Below are 27,437 nucleotides of genomic sequence, written 5' to 3'. Positions count from 1 at the left end.
TACTTTATTTATACCCCCGCTGACATCTCCCCCAACGGGGACTTGGAGCTGCTTACATGAGGTCAAGCCTGAACAACAAATTACAATACAATAAGATGCAAATTGCAATAAAATAAACAACATAACATTAAAGTATAAAACATATAAGCATATAAACAATATACACGAAACATAAAAAAACACAGTAAACCAAACATAATGACAGTGAGTGGGCCGCATGTACATAATATGATTTTAAAAACTCAGGGTGAGATAAAGGGGCAGAACTATTTGTAAGGGAGAACTCATAGAGAGACAGGGAAATAAAAAAACCTTCGTACGGGAGTGGGGGTGTACTCTTAGGACAAGAATGTTGAGGGAGCGATCGTATAAGATTATGTGACTATATATATGTGTGTGTGTGTGTTTGTGTATATATGTCGTTTTGCGCATGCGTTGTAATGTATTTTTTGGTTTTTTTGCTATTAAGTCTCTTTTGCTATGTTTTTCAGTGTTTTGTGAATGATGGTCACTCCTTGGACTAATTGGTGTATTTTGTCCAAATTTGGTGTCAATTCATCCAGTGGTTTTTGAGTTATGTTAATCCCACAAATGAACATTATCTTTTTATTTATATAGATTATTATTCTATATTCTTACTCAACCATTGGATAAGTCCCTCTCTCTCATTTCCCGAAGAAAGCAATGACAAACATCATCTGAACAATTCTTGCCAAGAGATTGCTGTGAGAGTTCCACCTCAGTTAGATATGACGTGAAGGCATGCAAAAATGCTCGATATTACTTGGTGGGCTTCTCTTTCATTTGTATGTGGTGCCCAGCATGAACCTAGGCCAAGGGCTCTAGAGCCTGTGGCAATGCTTCATCATGTTTTCTCCTTCTCCAGGCTACCTCACCTCACCAGTCGCAGCATTCCACAGTAGATGTGGGGCAGCTGCACGACCCTCAGACGTACGGCCAACATGCCATCCAAGTGCAACACATCCAAGTCACGGAACCAGCCCCAGCAGTCTCCACCTCCTCACAGGTAGCTGATGGAGTCACTTAAAGACCTACACTCTACACATATTTATTATATCAGCAAACTTAAAGTACTAAATTAGATTTTCATAAAGCTCCCATATTACACACAAAATAGGTTCATTCCTAGTACTTTTGGGAAGGTGCCATACAGTGGATGTATTCCAGCATGAACAAGTGATCCAGGAATCTGAGGTTGAGATCTTGCTTTGCTGGAGTGATTTCAAAAATATACTGTAGATGATGATTTTTGAACCATAATCTACAGTTAGTTGGAAAAGTTTAGACGTACTTCACAAGTCACGATTAAAATGAACTCCCAGAAACTTCAGCAGCTTTGGCTAATGTCCAGAAATTCTGGGAGCTGGAACCCAAAACATCTGGAAGACCACTAATTGCACTGTAGAATGAATGCAGTTTGACAGTTTTTGAAATAATAATAATAACAACATGTAACATGGTAGCCCCCGGTGGCGCAGTGGGTTAAACCGGCAGGACTGAAGGCCGACAGGTCGCAGGTTCAAATCCAGGGAGAGGCGGATGAGCTCCCTCTATCAGCTCCAGCTCCTCATGCGGGGACATGAGAGAAGCCTCCCACAAGGGTGATAAAAACATCAAATCATCTGGGCGTCCCCTGGGCAACGTCCTTGCAGACGGCCAATTCTCTCACACCAGAAGCGACTTGCAGTTTCTCAAGTCGCTCCTGGCACGACAAAAAAAATGTAACATGGTTTTTGTTCCTGGGTTATAAATGTCATTTCCTAATTGGGTCTGTCATAAAAACATGGAAAATTTTTTATTAAACTGCAAAAACCTTTTTTTTTACGGGACGCCCTGCAGCATATTTTGCTCTAATTTTTCAGTGGATATCTCATCATAGAGTCTCAACCAATTCAACCTAGTTTGTGGCAGCCACAAAAACAAAGTTTCTGGATTATAACAACTACTTTCAAAGTGAGTACCGCAAAATGAAACAGGAAGTTTTCAAACCAGGAACAAATTTTGTTACATAGTGGAACAACAACAACAATTACAACCCATACTTTTTTCTCACAACTTCATGATTGTGGGGGAAAAACAAGTATGGATCGTCGATGTTGCAATTCCAGAGGACAGCAGAATTGACAAGAAGCAGATGGAAAAGCTTACACAATATGAGGATTTGAAGATAGAACTGCAAAGACTCTTGACACAAGCTAATAAAGGTAGTCCCAGAGGTGATCGGCACACTGGGTGCAGTACCTAAAGACCTTGGCCTGCACTTAAAAGTGATTGGCAATGACAAAATTACTATCTGTCAGCTGCAAAAGGCAAGTTGGATCTACACACATTATTCCCCGATATATCACACAGTCCTAGACACTTGGGAAGTGTCCGACGTGTGATCAAATACAAGAGCCAGCGTAGTGATCTTGTTTGCTGTGTAGTAAACTTCTTATGTAAATAATACCAATGATAATAATAATGGAGGTGTATTGAAATACAAAGAATCAATATATTTCAATAATAATAATAATAATGGTGTATTTAAATGCGAAAGCTACAATCTGATGTTACAAACTATTGTTTCAAACAATATTCAAACATGGCAATTGAAGGACTTTATTATGCTTTATTCCTAAAACTTTCTATGGGAAGAACCTGAATAATAATAATAATAATAATAATAAACTTTATTTATACCCCGCCACCATCTCCCATCAGGGACTCGCGGTGGCGGAGTATAAAGTTTATTATTATTATTATTATTATTATTATTATTATTATTATTCAGGCTCTTCTCACAGAAATTTTTAGGCTTACATGAGGCCAAGCCCAACAATACAGTAAAACAATATACAACAAACACAGCAGAAATATAAAAATAAAATAAAGTAAAATACAAAACCATTTAAAGAACACATCAACAATATAAAACCACAACATTTAAAACACAGAGGTTGATCATATTGGGCAGGCCGATTTCAATGGATAAAAATTTAAAAACACTGTGTGAGACAGCAGTGTAATGTATCTGGACAGGGGATCCGACAAAATAGAGTAGGGTGAGATTGCAGCCTTTTCTGCACCATACTGCATGCTAATCAGTATTACATTAGAATTTATTATACACCAAACTATATGTGTGAGTGAGTTATTTCAAAATAAAAGCATATGACAAAAGTTTTGGTTGTTACTTCTTTTATGAAAACCAATATTTATAGTAAGCACAGATGGATACTAACACCACAGCATGCTGGTTATAATTGCAAACTGCTATATTAAGCACAAAAAGTACACAGGGTTTTTTCCCCTTCTCCTCACTTCTCCCTTTTTCACTTTGTGGAACATCTTTTGGAACTGAAAGACTCTAATTTTATGAGTCATATCTAAATGTGCTACAAGAATTTGACTGGAAAATGAAGATGGTTTCAATAAATATTTCAACTATGTTGAGATCTTTTCAAATGAAGAATATGTGGCTTAAGCTTAGCGTAACTTTCTGGAAGATGTATGCTGCATTTCGCTTTTCCTGTGCATTATTGCAGGTGGGAAGTCAGCCCTTGAGTCCCTCCTCGCAACCGTCTCAGCAGGAACTCAGCCCTTCCCAAATGCAGACCACTGCCTCGTCTCAAAGCCAACCACAGCAAGGCACCTCGGTCCAGCAAACATATCTTCCTAGCACATGGAACTCCTTCCGCAGCTATCGTATGTATCACGTATGACCAATTATGTCACTACTTGATTTTGAAGGAGCTAAACAGCTGGGCCATATCCACAGTTTGCTTGTCTGCGATTTAATAAAACACTTGTGGATCCCTTTGAAGAGGAATAACAACATGAATTGTCAAAGGCTTTCATGGCCAGAATCACTGGGTTGTTGTAGGTTTTTTCGGGCTATATGGCCATGTTCTAGAGGCATTCTCTCCTGACGTTTCGCCTGCATCTATGGCAAGCATCCTCAGAGGTAGTGAGGTCTGTTGGAACTAGGAAAATGGGTTTATATATCTGTGGAATGACCCGGGTGTGACAAAGAACTCTTGTCTGTTGGAGCTAGGTGTGAATGTTTCAACTGACCACCTTGATTAGCATGTGATGGCCTGGCAGTGCCTGGGGCAATCTTTTGTTGAGAGGTGATTAGATGTCCCTGATTGTTTCCTCTCTGTTGTTTTGCTGTTGTAATTTTAGAGGGTTTTTTTTAATACTGGTAGCCAGATTTTGTTCTTGTTCAACAGACAAGAGTTCTTTGTCCCACTTTGGTCGTTTCTAAGATATATAAACCCATTTTCCTAGTTCCAACAGACCTCATTACCTCTGAGGATGCTTGCCATAGATGCAGGTGAAACGTCAGGAGAGAATGCCTCTAGAACATGGCCATATAGCCCGAAAAAACCTACAACAACCCAATAACAACATGGTTTCCTCATATTATATCCAAGCTGTCTTTTTCTCGCCTTAAACATAAAACTTTGCATTATCTTATCTAAGCCTGCAGTTTTAACTCTGCTGTTCTACAAATAGAGAGCTAGTCCTTTTAAAACAATGACATGTAGTCTGTTTTTGGCTGCATTTAATCTTAGGCCTCCCTTTGATCACCTTTCCAATTGGTGATGGTAAATACTTTTTTTTTAACTTTCTAATCTTGCTCTACAGCTTCTGAAATTCAGATGATGACCATCCCACAGGGTCAGTATGTGATTACAGAGACCGCTGTGGGCACACCTGTCACCACCGTGAACACCGGCCAAGTGAAAGCGGTCACTCAGGTAAGAATAAAGAGGGCAGACCCAGTCATGTTTAACCATATCTAAGAAACTAGAGCTGGTGCTGTCTACCCATTGCAGTTTTCTGAACCAGTAGCCCAAATAACCCAAGAATAGGTCTAAAAGCCAAGACACCAATTTTTGTTGTTGTTTGGGCTGTGTAATATAAGTTTAAAACCTCCTCCATTCCCAGTACTCCTCTATTGCCAACATGAAGGCCCTGACTGCCGTCCTTGCAGCCTGTAGAGTCCTATTAACTGTAATTAGCAATAGTTAGCTTGCCACATTTATATCAGTAGGTCTTCTTTAAGCATAACGAAGTCCAAATCCAATATTTGGATATTTCTCTTTGCCTTGGAACAGTGAAACTGATGCTGGGCAGATACAGTCAAGGTATATATGTTTTGGACTTATTATTATTATTATTATTATTATTTACAGTATTTATATTCCGCCCTTCTCACATCACAGGGGACTCAGGGTGGATTACTATGTACATATACCTGGCAAACATTCAATGCTATAGACACACAACATATATAGACAGACACTCAGAGGCTATTAACTTTCCAGCTTCTGGCCACCAGGGGAGCTATCACTTCCTCATTCTTTGCATACTTCCTGGAGATTTTTTATGGCCCCCAGCTTCTGCCAACCTAGCAGTTTGAAAACATGCAAACGTGAGTAGATCAGCAGGTACTGCTCCGGCGGGAAGGTAACAGTGCTCCATGCAGTCATGCCGGCCACATGACCTTGGAGGTGTCTATGGACAGTGTCTATGGAGGTGTCTATGGAGGTGTCCATTTCTAAGCTCTTCGGCTTAGAAATGGAGATTAGCACCAGCCCCCAGAGTTGGACACGACTGGACTTAATGTCAGAAGAAAACCTTTACCTTTACACACAGTTTCACTTATCCACAGATGCACTTATTCACTTAGGGCAGTGTTTCTCAATCTGGGGGTTGGGACCCCTGAGGGGGTCGTGAGGGTGTGTCAGAGGGGTCGCCAAAGACCATAAGAAAACACAGTATTTTCTGATGGTCATGGGGATTCCATGTGGGAAGTTTGAGCCAATTCTATCATTGGTGTTCAGAATGTTCTTTGATTGTAATGAACTGTAAATCCCAGCAACTACAACTCCCAAATGTCAAGATCTATTTTCCCCCAGACTCCACCAGTGTTCACATTTGGGCATATTGAGTATTCGTGCTAAGTTTGGTCCAGAACCACCATTGCATGAGTCCACAGTGTTCTCTGGATATAGGTGAACTACAACTCCCAAACTCAAGGTCAACGCCCATCAAAACTTCCAGTGTTTTCCACTGGTCATGGGAGTCAAGTTTGGTTCAAATCCATCGCTGGTGGAGTTCAGAATGCTCTTTGATTATAAGTGAACTATAAATCCCAGCAACGACAACTCCCAAATTACAAAATCAATCCTCCCCCAAACCCACTAGCATTCACATTTGGGTGTATTGGGTATTTGTGCCCAGTTTGGTCCAGTGAATGAAAATGCATCCTGCATATCAGATATTTACATTATAATTTATAACAGTCTTAAAATGACTGTTATGAAGTAGCAATGAAAACAATAATATGGTTGGGGGTCACCACAACATGAGGGACTGTATTAAGGGGTCACGGCATTAGGAAGGTTGAGAACCACTGACTTAGGGCCTCCTGTACATGCTAAACCATTTTTTCAGTCTCTCCACCATCCATCCCATTGAAAGTAATAAGTTATTATTATTATTATTATTATTATTATTATTATTATTATTTACTTTGCTTATATACCGCTGTATCTCAAGCCCGAAGGCGACTCACAGCGGTTCACAAACAGTAAAAACAGTAGAAACAGCAGTGGTTCCATGCAACATATAACCATTGACTTAACACATTATCCATAAATTACCAATAAGCAATTACAATGCACAATTATTACGAAAAACAACCGTACCCAATCTTCTCATCATCCAAGCGTAGTCCAGGTTCGTCGTCCATTGTTCCATTCCTATATTCCATTACCAGATTGCACTAAATTACTCAAACGCCTGCACAAACATCCAGGTCTTCACCTTTTTGCGGAATACCATTAGAGATGGTGCTAGTCTAATGTCCATAGGAAGGGCGTTCCACAGCCGAGGAGCCACCACCGAGAAGGCCCTATCTCTCGTCCCCACCAGCCGTGCTTGAGAAGCAGGCAGGATCGAGAGCAGGGTCTCCCCAGAAGATCTCAAAGTCCTGGTGGGTTCATAGGCAGAGATGCGGTCAGATAGGTAGCTTGGGCCAGAACCGTTCTGCTATTATTCACAGTCTCACATGTCTATGTGAAGTCTAGGAGTGTATCCACTGCAGATATATGGGGGTTGAATTGTATTTGTGTTAATTGCCATTTATACTGAAGATATAGGAAAAAAAATATGAAAAACCTAACAGCTTACATGGGTGTCTTTTCTTACAGACACATTATGTAATAGCGGAAGGTCAATCTGAACTGGATGTCAAGCCTAACCTGTCCCTGTCCAGCGATGTCGAAGTGGATCTGTCCCAGGCGTCCGCACATTCGGACTCTTTGGAATCCCCATCAGCCAGTCAACAGCAAACAGCACAGTTCATCATCACAGCTACTACCAATGGCAATGGCAGCAGCGATGTGCACATGGAAAAACCATAAATTTCCTTTGAGGAGATACGATTGGACCAGGCGACGTTGTCAACCATCCCAAATTTGTAGGACATCAACAGCTGTCCATTTGTATAACGTAGAGGTCATCTGATGTCTCATTGAGAATTACAAACTATTTAAGGCTCCCGCCATCTTCAGTAGCCCTTGAACAAAAAATGCTAAAAAGGAGAAATATTATTTTTCTCTAGACTCCTTTCCTTCTCCTCTCAGCCTCATTCTTCCATTTGGAGGCAGGCAGCAGTGAAAGAATACATTGCTACACATATAACTGCTGGCAGAATATGTCCGAAATACATTTCTGATGTGCTGTTCACATTTCTTTTGGCTTTATTTTTTTTAAATAGCCATGGGGAAAAAAGGGAATATATCCGCTTGGAGAAGAACACAATGACTGGTAATGCAACAATGGTGAACTTTTGTTTTCCAACTACATTGGACAAATGGAACGATGAAACTGTGAAGCTGTGCAAAAGTAGTTAAATTATTATTGGGATGGGGATGACTCCCCCCTTTTTTTATTTGTAACCCTGTGGACTGTTTAAATGCCACCCGCACGGCCCTAATACTCATTTCTGGAGAGTATGATGGAAGAGGCCTTGGATCCTTCGCAAGCCTCAATCTCATTCCAATCAGAGAAGCGCATCAAGGAAGCGCTGAGCCCGAACCTTCACCTCTGACTGTGTTCTCTCTGTATAAGAGGGATTATTTTATTTTATTTTAGCCCTGGAAAACCAATAAAAAGGCTCAGTGATGTTTTGAAATGTTTTGTGGCTTTCGGTGTGGGGAAAATACTGGCAGTGGGAGGTGGTTGTATATTAAAAAGTTGCTTCCATCTCTGCTCCTAATAGAGCTGCTAATAGAGCAGTGTTTCTCAACCTGGGGGTCGGGACCCCTGGGGGGGGCACTAGGGGGTATCAGAGGGGTCATCTGGAAACACAGTATTTTCTGTTGGTCATGGGAGTTCTGTGTGCCAAGTTTGGTGCAGATCCATTGTAGGCTGAGTTCAGAATGATTGTAGGTGAACTATAAATCCCAGCAATTACAACTCCCAAATGTCAAGGTCTATTTTCCCCAAATTCCACCAGTGTTCATATTTTGGCATATTGAGTATCTGTGCCAAGTTTGGTCCAGATCTATTGCTTGAGTCCACAGTGCTCTCTGGATGTAGACAGCTCCAAAACTCAAGGTCAATGCCCACCAAACCCTTCCAGTATTTTCTGTTGGTTATGGAAGTTCTGTGTGCCAAGTTTGGATCAATTCTATCATTGGTGGAGTTCAGCATGCTCTTTGATTGTAGGTGAACTATAAATCCCAACAACTACAACTCCCAAATGTCAAGGTCTATTTTCCCCAAACTCCACCAGTGTTCATATTTCGGCATATTGAGTATCTGTGGCAGATTTGGTCCAGATCCATTGCTTGAGTCCACAGTGCTCTCTGGATATAGGTGAACTACAGCTCCCAAACTCAAGGTCAATGCCCATCATTGGTGGATTTCAGAATGCTCTTTGATTGTAGTTGAACTATACATCCCAGCAAGTACAACTCCCAAGTGACAAAATCAATTCTGCCCACACATGCACCATGTATTCAAATGTGGGCGTCTTGGGTAGTTGTGCCAAATTTGATCCTGCATATCAGCTATTTACATTATTTATTTATTTATTTATTTAAAATATTTATATTCCGCCCTTCTCACCTCAAAGGGGACTCAGGGCGGAGCACAGCATATACACGGCAAACATTCAATGCCAGGACACAAATTCTTATATACATACATAAACATTAAAAAACATTGATCAAAATATTAAAATACACCATTTAAAACCATCCTAGTCATCCACGTCAAATCTAATTGGCCTGGTCATCTTTCCTATGGCCGTTTTATTGCCCTGTCCCGAAAGCTTGGTCCCACAGCCAAGTTTTTACCATCCTTCTTAAGGACAGGAGGGAGGGGGCTGACCTGATCTCACCAGGAAGGGAGTTCCATAGCCGGGGAGCAATCACCGAGAAGGCCCTGTTTCTCATCCCACCAATCATGCCTGTGACAATGGCAGGACGGAAAGCAGGGGGATCTTAATCTCCGCGATGGTTCATAGGGAGAGATGGGTTTAGACAGGTAATTTGGGCCAGGGCTGTTTAGGGCTTTATAGGCCAAAGCCAGCACTTTGAATTGTGCCCGGTAGCAAACTGGCAGCCAGTGGAGCTGGTGTAACATGGGAGTTGTATGCTCCCTGTATGCCACCCCAGTTATTAACTTGGCTGCCTCTCGTTGGACTATTTCAAGCTTCTGAGCAGTCTTCAAAGGCAACCCCAAGTAGAGTGCGTTGCAGTAGTCTATCCTAGATGTAACGAGAGCGTGGACCACCGTGGCCAAGTCTGATTTCCCAAGGTACGGGTGCAGCTGGCGCACAAGTTTTAATTGTACGAACGCTCCCCTGGCCACCGCTGCAACCTGGGATTCCAGGCTCGGTGATGAATCCAGGACCCCCAAGCTGCAAACCTGTGCCTTCAAGGGGAAGTCACATTCTCTCGGCCTCAGTGGGAGCAAACAACAAATCCTCTGAATAAATCTGTAAGTGTGTTGCAATACTCTGGTCACTATGCACTGAATATTCAAATGTGAGTAATGATACCTTCCTATGATGTACGGACACTAGAACAAGTGAAGTTGGGACATGCCTTCAACTGATCTGGCTCAATGTGTTGTTCAAGGCTTTCATGGCCAGAATCATTGGGTTACTGTGAGTTTTCCGGCCTGTCAGGCCATGTTCCAGAAGCATTCTCTCCTGATGTTTCACCTGCATCTATGGCAGGCATCCTAAAAGGCTGTGAGGTCTGTTGGAAACCAGGAAAATGGGGTTTATATATCTGTGGAATGTCCACGGTGGGAGAAAAAATGCTTCTCATTGGGGCAAATGTGAATGTTGCAATTGGCCAGCTTGATCAGCTTTTTTGTTTTTTTGTCGTGCCAGGAGAGACTTGAGAAACTGCAAGTCGCTTCTGATGTGAGAGAATTGGCCATCTACAAGGACATTGCCCAGGGGATGCCCGGATGATTTGATGTGTTATCATCCTTGTGGGAGGCTTCTCTCATGTCCCCGCATGAGGAGCTGGAGCTGATAGAGGGAGCTCATCTGCCTCTCCCCGGATTCGAACCTGCAACCTGTCGGTCTTCAGTCCTGCCGGCACAGGGGTTTAACCCACTGTGCCACCGGGGGCTCCGCTTGATTAGCTAACCTTGCAGCTTCAAAGCCTGGTTGCTTCCTGTTTGGGGAATCAATGGTTAGGAGTTGTTAGCTGGCCCTGATTGTTTCCTATCTTGAATTCCCCGGCTTCAAAGCCTGGCTTCTTCCTGCCAGGGGGAATCCTTTGTTCGGAGGTGTTAGCTGGCCCTGATTGTTCCTTGTCCTGAATTCCCCTGCTTCAAAGCCTGGCTTCTTCCTGCCAGGAGGAATCCTCTGCTGGGAGGTGTTAGCTGGCCCTGATTGTTCCCTGTCTTGAATTCCCCTGCTTCAAATCCTGGCTGCTTCCTGCCTGGGGGAATCCTTTGTTGGGAGGTGTTAGCTGTCCCTGATTGTTTCCTGTCTGGAATTCCATTGTTTCAAAGCCTGTCTGCTTCCTGCCAGGGGGAATCCTATGTTGGAAGATGTTACCTGGCCCTGATTATTTTCTTTCCAGAATTCCCCTGCATCAAAGCCTGGCTGCTTCCTGCCTGGGGTAATCCTTTGTTGGGAGTTGTTAGCTGGCCCTGATTGTTTCCTTTCCAGAATCCCCCTGCTTCAAAGCCTGGCTGCTTCCTGCCTGTGGGAATCCTTTCTTGGGAGGTGTTAGCTGGCCCTGATTGTTCCCTGTCTTGAATCCACCTGCTTTTTGTTGCCCTGGCTCTGTTGGACAAGCTTTCCCTTCCAAAGAGTTAGTTATTTCACCAATCACAACTCCCAGGATTCCAGGGGAAAAAGCAAAGTGGTATTAATTGTTCAGTGTGGACGAGGATAAGACAAAAATACTCCAAATGTGCTCATCTGATGCCTAGACCAAGCATTGGGAGGAAGAGCGCATGCGCTGTCTGGCGGCTGGGCAAGTAGAGGGAGGGAGAAAGAGAGCGCATGCGCTGTCTGGCGGCTGGGCAAGCAGAGGGAGAGAGAGAGCGCATGCGCTGTCTGGCGGCTAGGCAAGTAGAGGGGGAGAGAGAGAGCGCATGCGCTGTCTGGCGGCTGGGCAAGTAGAGGGAGAGAGAGAGAGCGCATGCGCTGTCTGGCAGCTGGGCTAGTAGAGGGGAGAGAGAGAGCGCGCATGCGCTGTCTGGCGGCTGGGCAAGTAGAGGGAGAGAGAGAGAGCGCATGCGCTGTCTGGCGGCTGGGAGAGCAGAGGGCGAGCGAGACCACGCAGGCGCAGAAGAGGTGGAGCTCCTGCAAGCCACGCCCCGGAAGCAGAATGCTCTGCCTGAAGTGTCTGAAACAGGAAGCTGATTACTCTCAGGAATACAAGGCGTAATTGTCTCTGGTATGCAATGTGGGGGAGATCTAAAGCCATGTGTGAATGTAGTTTGGACCCACTTTGGAATTGGGAGAGTTGGGACTCCTCAAGGCCTTGTCAGAGCTGCAACTGCCTTGATCCCATAGCCAGGAGGCAGGGCAGGGGAAGGGCTGCCACATTGGGTGGATTCCTCAGTGTAGAGTAGGCCTGGGCAAAGTTGGGCCCTCCAGGTGTTTTGGACTTCAACTCCCACGATTCCTAACAGCCTCGGGCCCTTTCCTTTCCCCCCTCAGCCGCTTAAGCGGCTGAGGGGGAAAAGGAAAGGGCCTGAGGCTGTTAGGAATGGTGGGAGTTGGAGTCCAAAACACCTGGAGGGCCCAACTTTGCCCAGGCCTAATGTAGATGCATCAAATCCAAAACTTGGGCTTCACAGTTCCCAAATGACTTGTCTAATATGCTTTTCACAGACTCTCCCAAGGATCGGCCTTCCCAATGGCTTCAGCGTGTCCCTTTCAACCCTCATTGACTGGCCTTCGTGGTCCCTAGCAAGAGGAGCAGCGTGTTCGCCGAATACGAGGTAAATAAAATGAGTGAATTAGCATATTTGTTAATCCAGGCAAAGGCAAACTTCGGCCTTCTGGGTGTTTTGGGCTTCTACTCCGAAAATTCCTAACAGCCTCAGGTTGAAGGGGGAAAGGAAAGGTGTTATCTCTATGCAGATGATATCCAAATCTGTCACTCCTTTCCACCTGTCACCAAGGAGGCTGTCCAAACCTTGAACAGCTGTGTCGGACTGGATGAGAGCTAACAAATTGAAACTGAATCCATGCAAGACAGAGGTCCTACTGGTCAATCGTAAGGCCGAACAGGGCATAAGGTTACAGCCTGTGTTAGACGGGGTTACACTCCCCCTGAAGACGCAGGTTCGCAGCTTGGGAGTGATCCTGGACTCATCACTGAGCCTGGAACCCCAGGTCTCGGCGGTGGCTGGGAGAGCTCTCGCACAATTAAAACTTGTGCGCCAGCTGCGCCTGTACCTTGGGAAGTCTGATCTGGCAACAGTGGTCCACGCTCTCGTTACATCCCGAATAGATTACTGCAATGCACTCTACGTGGGGTTGCCTTTGAAGACTGTTCGGAAACTTCAATTAGTCCAGCGGGCGGCAGCTAGATTACTCACCGGAGCATCATACAGGGAGCATAAAACCCCTCTGTTATGTCAGCTCCACTGGCTGCCGATCCAATTCCGAGCACCATTCAAAGTGCTGGTTTTGACCTACAAAACCCTATATGGTTCCAGCCCAGACTTCCCAAGGTACGGGCGCAACTGGCACACAAGTTTTAATTGTGCAAAAGCTCTCCCGGCCACCGCCGAGTCCTGGGGAATGAAGGTATTCAGAGGGGAATCTAACAGATCAGATTTTGATGCATACTGGTCGGTCTTTATTAAATATGCTTTAGAGAGTGAAAATAGAAAACAATATAACTCTGTTGATCAGGAATTTTGGATATGACATTTGATTAATGGTTGATGTATAAATATATGGTGAAGGAAAGGATACTTGTTAAGGCCTTTGTGGTGGGGCTATGTTTTTGTAAAATGTTCACTGTTTTGTGTGTTGTTTACATTGTAAGTTGTTAATGTATGTAAATAAAATCTTAATAATAATAAAAAAAACACGATGGTTCACATGGCCATACAGTGCTCCCTCACTTATTGTGGGTGTTAGTTCCAGGACCACCCGTGATATGTGAAAATCTGTGAATGCACAGTATTTACAATCCTATTTACTGCAAATTGTGATTTTTTTGTAATTTATAATATTCTTTTAGTGTTAGAATTAATATTTTTGAAATGTTTTTATACATTTTGTGATTGTAAAATCAAAAATGCCTTGCCCAGCTTACAAAGTACATTTTTATAGTGCCTGACTTTTTGTTCAAGGACAAAACCATGGATTCCCTGGATCATATGCTCACTGATCCCTTGGAGCTGGGCCCTTCTGGAGAAGGAAATGGCACACAAATCATGGAGGACTGCATGCTGGGATCCATACGCATCAGCCTGCCGGAAGATCTCTTGGAGGATGTGAGGACAATAATAATAAATAACAACCATTTTTATTACGGTCCATAGACCTATCAGTAAAACTAACATATAATAATAATAATAATCATCATCATCATCATCATCATCATCATCATAATCTGATTTGAGTCCCCCTAGGGGTGAGAAAAGTGTTATAGAAATACTATAAATAAATAAACTTTATTTTTAACCCGTCCTCTCCCTGAAAGGACTCTGGATGGCTTCCAAGAATGAAAATGGCAAATATTCAATGCCATGGAAACATGATGTATATATTCAGTTTTATCACATTTATTTATTGTGTTGATATAAGTGTTTTACTTAACTTACTATACAGATTGTATATCAAGTTTTATCAAGCCTTTTGCTTGGTTTGGTATTGTAATATGGCCTAAGGGCTAATCAATAAAATTTACTTACTTACAATGCCATCTGCAATACTAAAATAAAAACATTTGCACATAGAATTAAAACAGATTAAACAACTCTATCTAAAAGGCTATGAACTAGACCAGGGGTCCTCAAACCTTTTAAACAGAGGGCCAGGTCACAGTCCCTCAAACTGTTGGGGGGCCAGATTATAATTTGAAAAAAACTTGGATGAATTCCTATACACACTGCACATATCTTATTTGTAGTGCAAAAACACTTAAAAACAATACAATAATTAAAATGAAGAACAATTAAACAAATATAAACTTGTTAGTATTTCAATGAGAAGTTTGGGGCTGCTTTTGGCTGATGAGATAGGATTGTTGTTGTTGTTTGCTTTCAAGTCATTTCAGACTTAGGTTGACCCTGAGTGAGGGCTGGGTAAATGACCTTAGAGGGCTGTATCTGGCCCCCGGGCCTTAGTTTGAGGACCCCTGAACTAGACAGTCAGGCATCTTAGTACAGTTAAAATATAAAAATATAGTTCTTCAGTAAATTAGATAGTCATTGTCAGCTTTGTCCACCAGGATGGGATCGGTGATATTATTCATCCTCCTCTCCGTAAGCGAACAAGCAGATATTGCTTTTTAATTCTTTCTTGAAGGAGGAGTGAGGGGGCTGTTCTAATTTCTTTAGGGAGGGAGTTCCAGAGTGAAGGGGCGACCACGGAGAAGACCCCCCTTTCTCATTCTCCCCAGCCGCGCTTGAGACTGAGGTGAGACTGAAAGCAGGGCCCTCTCTGATGATCACACAGTCCAAATGGGTTTGTAGATAGGGATGCAGGTTGTCAAATAGTCATGCCTTTCTCCCGCAAATCATGCCAAACAGCAGTGTGAAGAGAGCGTTTTTGTCTTTTTGAGGAACCATTAGAGATGTGATTCAGTGAGGGATGGCTTTAAAAAAGCATCTTCTGTGCCTTTCTGTGGCAGTAGAATGTCAAACTTCTAGGAGGTCAAGCTCTACGTGGATGGTAGCATTGCTACTACAAAGGTCAGGCAGGCTTTTATTTATTTTTATTTATTTATTTACAGTATTTATATTCCTCCCTTCTCACCCCGCAGGGGACTCAGGGCAGATTACAATGTACATATATATGGCAAACATTCAATGCCAAAGACACACAACACAGAGGCTATTTAACTTTTCTGGCCACCAGGGGAGCTGTCGCTTTCATTGTCCATCTGCGACACTGATGAAGTACTTCCGCATTCCCCGCATGCTTTTGCTGGAGTGCTTTGCTGGAGTCTTTTTTATGGCCTCGCAAATTAGTTAAATTAGCCTCCCCACACATAGGTGGTACCTAATTTTTCCTACTTGACAGATGCAACTGTCTTTTGGGTTGCAAAGGTCGACAACATTCTACATAATTGGTCAGAAGCTCATTCTGGCTTTGAACTCATGACCTTTTGGTCAGATGTGATCTTAATGCAGCTGACACTCAGCCAGCTGCGCCACAGTCCCTGTTAAAGGGACAGATTAAATGGCCAAACACTTTAACACAGCGGAGAAACTCTTGGCCAATGAAAGTGACACTGAAAGTATATGCTTTGGCTAACTCTTAGCTCGACAACAGAGTTACCATTGAAAGAGATCTTAGAATCATACGCTCCTTCCACACAGCCAAATAAAATCCCACATCTGCTTTGAATTGGAATATATGGCAATCTGGACTCAGATAACCCAGTTCAAAGCAGATATTGTGGGATTTTCTGTCTTGATGTTCTAGGTTATTTGGCTGTTTGGAAGGGCCCTTGGTGGACAACAGGTTAAACATGAGCCAACAGTGTGATGTAGTAGCTAAAAAAGCCAATGCATCAAAAGTATCGTGTCTAGATCAAGGGAAGTCGTGGTGCCCTTCTCTTCTGCTTTGGTCAGGCCTCACCTAGAATACTGTGTCCAATTCAAGAGGGATCTTGACAATGTGAAAGATGTCCAGAGGAAGGTGACTAAAATGATCAAAAGTCTGGAAACAGTCCTTCTGAGGAGCATTTTAAAGAGCTGGGTCTGTTGAGAGGTTGAGACATGGATCGCCATGTATAAATATGTGGAAAGGATGTCATAAGGAGGAGGGAGCAGACTTGTTTTTTGCTACCCTGGAGACTAGGGCCCCCTTTTCACCACCATATTAAATCCAGAATATCTGCTTTGAACTGAATTATAGGGCAGTGTAGAGTCATATAGCCCAGTTCAAAGCAGATAATATGGATTATCTGTTTTGATAATCTGGGTTATATGTCTGTATAGAAGGGGCCTTGGACTCAATGGAGCAATGGGTTCAAATGACAGGAAAGGACACAAGCTGGAATGTGTCCAGAGGAAGGCGACTCAAATGATCAAGGGTCTTGAGAACAAGCCCTAAGAGGAGTGGCTTAAGGAGCTGGGCATGTTTAGCCTGAAAAACAGAAGACTGAGAGGAGATATGATAGCCATGTATAAATATGTGAGAGGAAATCACAGGGAGGAGGGAGCAAGCTTGTTTTCTGCTTCACTGGAGACTAAGACGCGGAACAATGGTTTCAAACTACAAGAAAGGAGATTCCATCTAAACATGAGGAAGAATTTCCTGACTGTGAGCCGTTCAGCAGTGGAACTCTCTGCCTCGGAGTGTAGTGGAGGCTCCTTCTTTGGAAGCTTTTAAACGGGCTGGATTGCCATCTGTCAGGGGTGCTTTGAATGCAATATTCCTGCTTCTAGGCAGGGGGTTGGACTAGATGGCCCATGAGGTCTCTTCCAACTCTATGATTCTATGTTCAACCTGAATATTAGGAAAAACTTCCTGACCCAAATAGTTGTTCAACACCACAACTCTCTGCCTAGGAGTGTGGTAGAAGCTCCTTTCTGGAGGCTTCAAACAGGCTGAATGGCCATCTGTCATGTGTGCTTTGATGGTGCTTTTTCTGCATGGCAGAAGGGTTTTGCATTGGATGACCCATGCGATCCCTTCTGACTCTATGATTCTCTGATTTAATTCTTGTTCATTTTCCTCCTTGTCATGTAGCCGGAGATCTTTTTTGAAGTGGTCAGCCTGTCCACATGGCAGGACGTCCTGGTGGACTCACAGCGAGAACACTTGAAGAAGTTCTTACCCCATTTCCCAGAAAACAACACAGAGCACCAAAACAATCTCATTTTGTCTCTGTTCAATGGAGAAAACTTCCGGTTTGGAAACCCTTTACACATTGCCCAAAAGCTGTTCCGAGGTATGTGGCCGCTTTAAATGTATGTTTGTTCTTATCAGTAATATTGTTGTGTTTACATTGAGAACTTTGGTTCTGGGAAAGATATGGGTTAAAATGTGAATAAATAGGACCCATCTGTCTCTTGAGTCCAGAAAGTCTACATTGTAAGAATGGCAGTAATCTTTTATTTTTCTCTTGATATGAGCTTCCACATATTTGATATTTCTGAACATATAGAAGTACATAAATTTCAGCTAATATTTGCCATTCATATAATGCCTTAAATTTCAAAGAGGTTGATGAGTTATGGCAAAGATATCTGAAGGAAATACTGTTATATACCTCTTTCTGTTTACATTGAAATGAGCTAGATCTCTAAAAATGTTTTGCCAAGTCCTCTCTTGAAAATTGGTTTCTGGAAATCTTTGGTGTGTTGCTTATTGGAGGAAAAATATATATTGGACAATAGAATGAAAACTATTTGTGACAGCAGTGGTATTCTTATTCCAGATGGTCACTTCAACCCTGAGGTAGTAAAATATCGACAGCTGTGCTTCAAATCCCAATACAAGCGTTACCTCAGTTCCCAGCAGCAGTACTTCTATCGGTTGCTGAAACAGATCTTAGCCTCCCGGAATGTAAGTATTTCAATAAACTGAAATGAAATACAGATCCCTGAACATGGGATTTATGGTTAAGACTGGAAAGAAAGTCCTGGTTTCCCATTTGCCTCATACAAGTTGGGATCCAAATAAGTCTGTTATAAATTCTGCAGACTTAAGGAATGTGTAAAGCTCAAATATTTTTAACGGAGCATGCATAAGAATATGAATATTTATGTCACCTTTTATTATGATGCTGCGTATTGTCTGCTAAGGTCACAGATTTGCAAACAAAGGTCTTCCCTGTTGCTGCTGCCTGAGTTGACTCAAAAAAGGAGCTTGTTGTGTTAGTCTGTTATTCCAAGTTCTGTTTCTTTTTAAATGTTGGAAATGTGAATATAAAGATGACAGCCATGTTTAAATATTTGAAAGAATGTCATAAGAAAGAGTGAGCAGGCTTGTTTTCTGCTGCCCTTGAGACTTGGGAGTCACTTGGAGGAATGGGTTCAAATTAGAGGAAAGGACATTCAACTTGAACATTAGGAAGAACTTCCTGACTGTAAAGAGAGCTGTTCAGTAGATGTGGAACTCCCTCCCTAGTGATATTAGATCAGCCCCTTTTCTCCTGACCTTTGGGAAGAGAGTGAAAATGTGGCTTTGGGATGAAGCCTTGGAGAACAATTGTAGTGCAATAGGTGAATTTGGAATTCCGAGCAATGACTACTGGGAATGACCTGGATTATGACTGCGGATAGTTTGGTTTATAATAGTGATTGTAATGTTTTTAAATGTTTTAATGTATTTTAACTTTGATTTTAATTTTAATGTTTATTTTAATTGCATATTGTTTTTTAAGGCATTGAATTGTTGCCTATGTTGTAAACCGCTTTGAGTCCCCTTCGGGATTGAGAAAGGTGGAATATAAATATAGTAAATATAATTAAACAGGAGAACTCATTGCATCAAAGCTACGTGGAGTCTCCTTCTTTGAGGTTTTTAAACTGAAGCTGGATGGCCATCTGTCAGGGGTGCTTTGATTGTGCTTTTTCTGCATGGCAGAGGGTTGGACTGGATTGCCCATGTGGTCTCTTCCAATAATCTGAGGCTGAATGGCCATCTGTTTTGAGTGCTTTGATTGAAAATTAATTTGTAACTTGATCTATAATTTTTGAAATGTCATAGCTGTTCGAATGGCACTCAGTTGGTTGACTTGTGTAAATATCTGTTTCAGCATCTTCTAGAGCTGGCCAAGAAAGGTGGCCCCAATCTAGCTGTGAAGAGGAAATACTCATCAGCTGCTTGCGCTGCTGAAGAGCGAGACAGACAGACCCATCGGCGGTACCTGAAAATCCTCAGGGAAGTGAAAGAGGAATGTGGAGATACTGCTTTATCCTCTGATGAAGAAGGTAACAGATTGCGTTTTAGAGGTGGTTTTTTATTGCAATATTTCTGTCTCAACCTTCATTCATGAGATCTCTGAGTGGCGTACAATTGAAACGGTCAGTTAGATCAGTTCCGGATTTTTAAAATATTAGATTATGATGAAAGCATATTAGACAAATTTTAAAATTTTAAAATTCAACTTCCAAGGTTTTAAAATGCCAAATTTGGTGCCCGAAATAAGCCAGTGTTACCACCAATCAGAGAAGGCATTCCATAAACAAGGAAATCGCCATGTAGAAAATGTACTGGGAATTTCCTTTATTTCGACAGCAGTTGAATTTTTTTTGTATAAAATGGAACTACCAGGTAACTTGGGTGTGTGGATTTGCTGTAATTGCTTAGGAACATGATTAAATGTTCAGGTTTGTTGGCAGTTCTGTGCAGAAACCTTGCAATTTTGCATTTCAGATCTTAGTTCCTGGATTCCAAATTCCCCAGCTCATTGCCCAAGTCCTACTGTTGCTCTCAGGGTATTGCCAACATTATCTACTCAAGATATGAAAACTGCAGGTAAAATCAAGTCCTATCTTATTCTGGTTCATCTTGAAAGTTTTGCAAAATAGATGCTCCCGGTGCTTTGCTTTCTTCACTTAAACATTTCTAGAGCTGTTCCTTCTTTTGTTAGAGACCAATCTATTGTTACGGAAACTGTTCATCATTCCCTTTTGCAAAGAGCACGTTTGCCTTCTGTATCCATTGTCATATATCATGGCACCAGAAACAATGCAGAATGTGTGTTTACCGTTCTTGCAAGAAATGTCGAGATTTGCTTTATTTCTGTTTAGTAACACATCATAGTTCTGCCACTATCTACATCTCTTTATGTGTATAATGCCATTGATATATGACCTGAACAATATGTTTGTTTAGTGAACCTGCAAGAGGCAAGCTGCATAATAGACCAGACTTAAATCTGTCAAGATGAGCCTTTTTAAAGTGAATTGAAGTTTGTAAACAGACTCATGTAACACTTTCAATGGTATTTCACTTGCTTATCCTCAGATAAAATGGATTTTGATGAGAACGTTCTGAAATTCATGCTGAGGAAACACCATGAAAAACGCAAACGGCAGCCTGTAAGTTAGCCATGACCCACTCTAATAGTGTTTCCACTTAACAAAGTAGCAAAGGAACTGGTAAAACAGGGCATCTCCAAATATTCAACTAATATCTTCCCTAGAAAGAAGTTGCACTGTGTTGGATTGAGTTTAGTCTTCTTGCTCCGAGTAAGCATGCTAAGGCTTGTTGCTTAGATTGGCTGCAAGGAACAGGCATTCAGCCTCAAAGGCTGCAGGAGATGATAACAACAACAACAACAATAATGGGTTGCTATGAGTTTTCCAGGCTGTATGGCCATGTTCCAGAAGCATTCTCTCCTGACATTTTGCCAACATCTAGATGTGGGTGAATTATTATTATTTTATTTCATGCATTTATACTCTGCATTTCTCCTCCCGAAGGGGTCCCAGGGTGGCCTCACACAAGTATCATATGATGCTATCAGCATATAAACAGGAGCCCCCGGTGGCGCAGTGGGTTAAACCCCTGTGGCGGCAGGACTGAAGACCGACAGGTCGTAGGTTCGAATCTGGGGAGAGGCAGATGAGCTCCCTCTATCAGCTCCAGCTCCTCATGCGGGGACATGAGAGAAGTCTCCCACAAGGATGATAAAACATCAATTCATCCGGGCGTCCCCTGGGCAACGTCCTTGCAGACAGCCAATTCTCTCACACCAGAAGCGACTTGCAATTTCTCAGGTCGCTCCTGACACGACAAAAAAAAGAAGCATATAAACAATCAAAAATTACATTTTAAAAATTAACAATCATTAAAAACACATTATACAATTCATTAAACAATAAATTAAACATGCAAGTTAAAACCAAATCCAAGTCAGGGTAAATCCAATATCTTTCCAATTACCGCTGTCCACTAATTGAACGCCTGGTCCCAAAGCCAAGTCTTCAGACGGGGGACCACTGCAGAGAAGGCCTTGTCTCTCGTCCCCACCAACTGCGTTTGCAAAAGTGGTGGGATTGAGAGCAGGGCCTCTCCTGATGATCTTAAGCTTTGTGATGGTTCGTAACAGGAGATACATTCAGCAGGTAGCAGGAGACGTCAGGAACGAATGCTTCTGGAACATGGCCATACAGCCAGGAAAACTCACAGCAACCCAGGGCCATAGCGGGGGGGGGGGGGGGCTTGAGGGGCTTCAGCCCCCCCCCCCCCCAAATTCTCAGGGTGGTCCACGAGAAGGCCTTACTGGTACATTATTTAAACTGTTATGTTTATTCATATCATGATCTGATTACCATGCCCAATATATCCCATATGCATGGGGGCATTGGGATAACGATACAAAAGGTTTGCTAGGCTAGATCCTGAGCCCCCCCTCCCCTGAATCAAAATCCTGGTTACGGGCCTGCAGCAACCCATTATTGATTCCAGCCATGAAAACCTTTGACAACACACTAATAATAATAATGATAATAATAATAATAATAACCCACTTTTTCTCTCTAAAGAAGAAACTCAAAGTGGTTTACCGTAAAACTAATACAATCCAGTTGAAGTCATCTTACATTATGTCCAAAATAAAATAGCCTCAATTTGGTCATTTTTGGCTTCTAAAACTCGCTTGCTCATAGATCAGAAGTAGTTTAGACTCATTATACTTTTGGATAGGATTGAATAGAAGTATTTTAAGAGATCCTCAGAGCCTTGAGAAGAGGCAGGTAAGAAAGAAAAGATATTATCATCATCAAGTAGGGAGATAGTATTCCAAGACATAGCCACAAAGAGTCTATTTCAGCATTAAAAGCTATGTGGAATTTTTCTAGCATCCTTGAAACTGAGAACAAATAGGTCGTAGCATAACTTTACATGGTGCACCTTTCAGGAGAAATTGAGGAAATCTAGGAATCTCAAAAAAATGAATATTGAATAATATTATCTTCTATGTATTTTATTTTTGCTTAGGATATAGTTCAAGCATGGGCAAACTTTGGCCTTCCAGGTGTTTTGGACTTCAACTCCCACAATTCCTAACAGCCTACCGGCTGTTAGGAATTGTGGGAGTTGAAGTCCAAAACACCTGGAGGGCCAAAGTTTGCCCATGCCTAAATTATAGTTAGTGCAGAGGAGAAATATTTAAATGTGAAACTTCACTTCTTGGCGGTTGCTCTTTTTTTGCTTTTCTCCTCATTGAGTGCTTCTATCGTCTATACAGAACCATCCTGATTTAATAACTGGGGAGCTGACTCTGAATGATATCATGGCACGCGTGAATGTAGGCAGAAAGGGATCCCTGGCAGGTTAGTTGTTAGAATATGATTCCGTAAACCCTTTTTGTATCTATTCTTTGGTATCTTACAACTGCGTAATGTCACACAGTAATTCTTACCTTTTTTATTACCAAAAGCCTTGTTTGACCTTGCGGTGCTCAAAAAGAAAGTGAAGGAAAAGGAGGAGAAAAAGAAGAAAAAGCTAAAAGTGATTAAATCGGAGGCGGAAGACTTCTCAGAGTCCTTAGGAAACCCCGACGGAGGAATGCCCTCGATGTCTCGGGATCCATCCCCGATTCCTCCCATCTGGGATTCGCCGTCTCTTCAGTCAGTGAAGGAAGAGTAAGTTGCTTCTCAAAACAATGGATTTGGCCTATGAATAGTAAGACGATAATTGTAGGTAATTTGTTTATATGTGAGTTATATTAATTGTATTGTTTTTGATTATTGTTTTTTGTTTTGTTTAAGTGTTGTCGGGCTTGGCCTCATGTAAGCCGCTCCGAGTCCTCTTGAGGAGATGGTGGCGGGGTATAAATAAAGTTTTATTACACTGTTCTACAAATTTTCAGTTTTTCTCAGTTTCGGAAACAAAATGTGCCGTTTCTTAATAAATTTAACATGCTGAATTCAAATATAATAATTAAATGTGTTAATTGGCTCTGGTTTTTATGCAACAGCTATTTCAATTTTCTCCACAATAGGTAATTCGTTAATATTATGATAATGCGCCTAACCTTACTGCATGTATATAAACCGTGAATATTTACTAAATTTTAGTCAAATTATATTGCCAATAGTTTATACATGAGAAATATTTATTTAATTAGTCTATTGTTTATGTTTGTGCCCCAAGAAACTATATTAGTAGGCCTAATGCAGTTGAAAAGTTTGAAAGTTTAAATGTCGCTTTAATCGTGACTTTTATTTTTATCCTGTTTGCTTCTCTTGACTTTTCTTTTGTATTCAAGGAAAGGATGGTCTCTTACAATGCTCCAGCAGTAGTCTGACAGCATTGATGGAGTCCATTTGCCTTGATATCTTTTTTCCATAGTGCTTTATTTACACATGTGCGAGGCATAACTACAGTAAAAAGAACAATGTAAAATGATGTTTAATGATACTGTCTCAGTCTTCAACTGACTGACCCTCACCGTTCAAAAGTCTGGCCTTATATAGGGCTTTCTGGCTTTTGCACGCGGCACTAATACTGCGTCATCAAACTTTCTAGAATATTCTAGAATCTTCCAGAGTGTAATATACATTTTTAAATGTCATTTTCGTTTTCAGCACCCCAAAATCACAAAAGAACAACTATTTTCAGGCCCGCAACTTTTTCTCCGTTGAACAGTGTTGTTGTTGTTGTTATTATTATTATTATTATTATTATTATTATTATTATTGGTACAGGTTTGACCCTGACATTAAGTTCAGTCGTATCCAACTCTGAGGGTTGGTGCTCATCTCCATTTCTAAGCTGAAGAGCAGGCATTGTCCGTAGACACCTCCCAGGCCATGTGGCCAGCATGACTGCCTGGAGCGCTGTTACCTTCCTGTCGGAGCGGTACCTATTGATCTACTCACATTTAGAATCATAGAATCAAAGAGTTGGAAGAGACCTCATGGGCCATCCAGTCCAACCCCCTGCCAAAAAGCAGGAAAATTGCATTCAAACTACCCCAGACAGATGGCCATCCACCTTCTGTTTAAAAGCTTCTATAGAAGGAGCCTCCACCACACTCCAGGGCAGAGAGTTCCACTGCTGAACGGCTCTCACAGTCAGGAAGTTCTTCCTAATGTTCAGATGGAATCTCCTTTCTTGTAGTTTGAAGCCATTGTTCCATTGCGTCCTAGTCTCCAGGGCAGCAGAAAACAAGCTTTTCCCCTCCTCTCTATGATTTCCCCTCACATATTTATACATGGCTATCATGTCTCCTCTCAGCCTTCTCTTCTTCAGGCTAAACATGGCCAGCTCTTTAAGTCGCTCATCATAGGGCTTGTTCTCCAGACCCCAAAATTTGCATGTTTTTAAACTTTTAGGTTGGCAGAAGCTGGGGCTAACAGCAGGAGCTCACCTCACTCCTTGGATTTGAACCTGCGATCTTTCGGTCAGCAAGTTCAGCAGCTCAACGCTTTAACCACTATGCCACCAGGATTTCTGTAGCTAAATGCAAATTAAATCTAATAAGTTTAGTATAAAAACACTTTTTTCCCTGATAGAAGCAATGTTTCATTGTGAGGCATGATGTGGCCTGAGTGTATCTGTATATTCAGTGATGCAGAGTGATTAGGCATAATAGAATAATAGAATCATAGAGTTGGAAGAGACCTCATGGGCCATCCAGTCCAACCCCTTTCTGCCAAGAAGCAGGAATATTGCATTCAAAATGGATGACATACGACAATGCGATGATATAATGTATAAAAGGAAAAGCAAAGCACACCACCGACAAAGAACAGTAGGAAGTGTGACTGAAAATACATGTACTGCTGGCAAGGAAATGCAAATTCCTAAAATATGCTAAGCCCTCATAGCTAATACTTTGTGGTTATGGGAAAGGCACGTTCTGTTCGTGTGTTGTTTAAGAAACCTCTCGCCTTTCACACCCTCTCCTTCCAAATTTACAATGGTTTTTTTTTTCCGTGTCAGGAGCGACTTGGGAAACTGCAAGTCGCTTCTGGTGTGAGAAAATTGGTTGTCTGTAATCGGGAAATAGGGTTCTTTTTGGGTCAGATTCCTTTTTTTAAAAAATCTATTGGAAGCTTCTTTACATATGAAAGGAGAGGACAGTACTATGTATTTCAAGGGAGCTGGGTTTTCTGATTAAACTAAATCATTATCTTTCTTCTGTCAAAGGCCTCTTGAAGATATCAAGCCCTGCCTTGGAATAAATGAAATTTCCTCCAGTTTTTTCTCTCTTCTTCTGGAGATTCTGCTTATAGAAGGGCCTTCTAGTCTCTCAGTGGTAAGAGTTTGATTTTTGTGCATCTTCTCTGTGCTTTTCTCAGGGTTAAAAGTTGCATTGCTTAGAATTTTATTATGATTACCATTGTGAAGACTCCTACAAGCCGTTAGAATTGAAACTGATCAAAAGGAAGGATTGTGGAGAGAATATTGAGATAAGACATACGAAATTTAAAAATACAAACATTAAATTACATTTGAAATGTTAAAACTGTGGGTATTTAAGATTATTTGTGCGGGTGGGAAATGCAGCAGTAACTGGAACATTTCAAAATAAAAATAGATATCAATAAAATTACATTAATTGAGGCATCTCTAGGTTAAATGTTTTTGAATATTTACATAAAACTGTAATTTAGGATAAGACTGCCCAACTTGGATGAAACTATTATTCTAACCTTCATTGTAAATGTGCTTATGTATCCTTCCAATAATAATAAAGAGAGTAAAATAATAAATATAATAATAATAATAATAATAATAAATATAAATAATAATAATCCAATTCAACAGCCAGCAGAGTGTCTGCTGTGGACTCATCTTGTTGTGTTTCAAATAATAATAATAATACTCTGGCACAAGCCAGTCAAGATGGTCCCAGTGGTGATCGGCACACTGGGAGCAGTGCCTAAAGACCTTGGCCTGCACTTAAACACAATCAGCACTGACAAAATTACCAGCTGCAGAAGGCCACCTTACTGAGATCTGCACGCATCATTCACCGATACATCACACAGTCCTAGACACTTGGGAAGTGTCCGATGTGTAATCCAATACAACAGCCAGCAGAGTGTCTGCTGTGGACTCATCTTGTTGTGTTTCAAATAATAATAATAATAATAACTGCAAAAAGCCACCTTACTTGTATTCGAAAATACATCACACAGTCCTAGATGCTTGGGAAGTGTTCGACTTGTGATTTTGTGATACGAAATCCAGCATAAAGATCTTGTTTGCTGTGACATACTGTGCTTTTGTGTCAATAATAATAATAATAATAATAATAGAGTAAAATAATACATTTAATAGTAATAGAGTAAAATAATGTAAATATATTAATGATAATAATAAATAGGGAGTAAATTAATAAATAGCCTTGTTTAAAGTATAAGCTGGGGGGGGGGGGCTTTTTCAGCCTAAAAAAGGGGCTGAAAAACTTGGCTTATACTTGAGTATATACCATATGTTTAATTTGTATGTGAAAGCAATTAGAACAGAAGTACAACATACTATTTTGATAGATGCTTTGACTTTAGGGCAGGAGAGAAGTCAATTGTGTTTTTAATATCTTTTATTAGTTTTTTAAATTTTTCTATTTTCTTAAAAGGGGGGGGAGATATGCGGTGTAGGTTTGAAGTAGCATCTTCTTGAAAATTTAATAAAAACATTTTTTTTAAAAAAAAGAAACTGTTAGAAGTAACAATTCCTGTGTCTCTGTGAGAAGCAATTGAGCCAGCTATAAAGACATTTAAATCCCCAGTAGAGTGGCTGCAAAGCTTTTATTTATTTGTTTGTT

The 27,437-nt window shown here is 41.5% G+C and overlaps 2 protein-coding genes across 4 annotated transcripts in view; both read left to right on the top strand.

Moving 5' to 3' along the window:
• PRDM10 (PR/SET domain 10) overlaps nt 1-8,212 on the top strand; it is a 105,713-nt gene extending 97,501 nt beyond the window's left edge. For both annotated transcript variants that reach the window (XM_060787621.2, XM_067470765.1), the window contains 4 exons: nt 887-1,027; nt 3,549-3,708; nt 4,654-4,766; nt 7,227-8,212. In XM_060787621.2, the coding sequence (XP_060643604.2) occupies nt 887-1,027; nt 3,549-3,708; nt 4,654-4,766; nt 7,227-7,439 (627 nt within the window). In that variant the 3' untranslated portion in view covers nt 7,440-8,212. The remainder of the gene's footprint in view (nt 1-886; nt 1,028-3,548; nt 3,709-4,653; nt 4,767-7,226) is intronic.
• Nucleotides 8,213-11,841: 3,629 nt separating this feature from the next.
• Nucleotides 11,842-27,437, top strand: part of NFRKB (nuclear factor related to kappaB binding protein) — a 48,050-nt gene continuing 32,454 nt past the window's right edge. The window contains exons 1-11 of one of the 2 annotated variants that reach the window (XM_060787619.2): nt 11,842-11,957; nt 12,398-12,507; nt 13,876-14,019; nt 17,450-17,651; nt 18,141-18,268; nt 19,464-19,638; nt 20,084-20,185; nt 20,678-20,751; nt 22,905-22,989; nt 23,097-23,301; nt 25,814-25,922. In XM_060787619.2, the coding sequence (XP_060643602.2) occupies nt 13,885-14,019; nt 17,450-17,651; nt 18,141-18,268; nt 19,464-19,638; nt 20,084-20,185; nt 20,678-20,751; nt 22,905-22,989; nt 23,097-23,301; nt 25,814-25,922 (1,215 nt within the window). In that variant the 5' untranslated portion in view covers nt 11,842-11,957; nt 12,398-12,507; nt 13,876-13,884. The remainder of the gene's footprint in view (nt 11,958-12,397; nt 12,508-13,875; nt 14,020-17,449; nt 17,652-18,140; nt 18,269-19,463; nt 19,639-20,083; nt 20,186-20,677; nt 20,752-22,904; nt 22,990-23,096; nt 23,302-25,813; nt 25,923-27,437) is intronic. The other variant, XM_060787620.2, reaches the window with a different exon arrangement.

This window comes from Anolis sagrei, chromosome 7 (assembly GCF_037176765.1).
Source record: "Anolis sagrei isolate rAnoSag1 chromosome 7, rAnoSag1.mat, whole genome shotgun sequence".
Classification (NCBI taxonomy): domain Eukaryota; kingdom Metazoa; phylum Chordata; class Lepidosauria; order Squamata; family Dactyloidae; genus Anolis; species Anolis sagrei.
The sequence above is the reverse complement of the archived record's forward strand: the minus strand, read 5'-3'. Positions and strand labels throughout refer to the sequence as shown.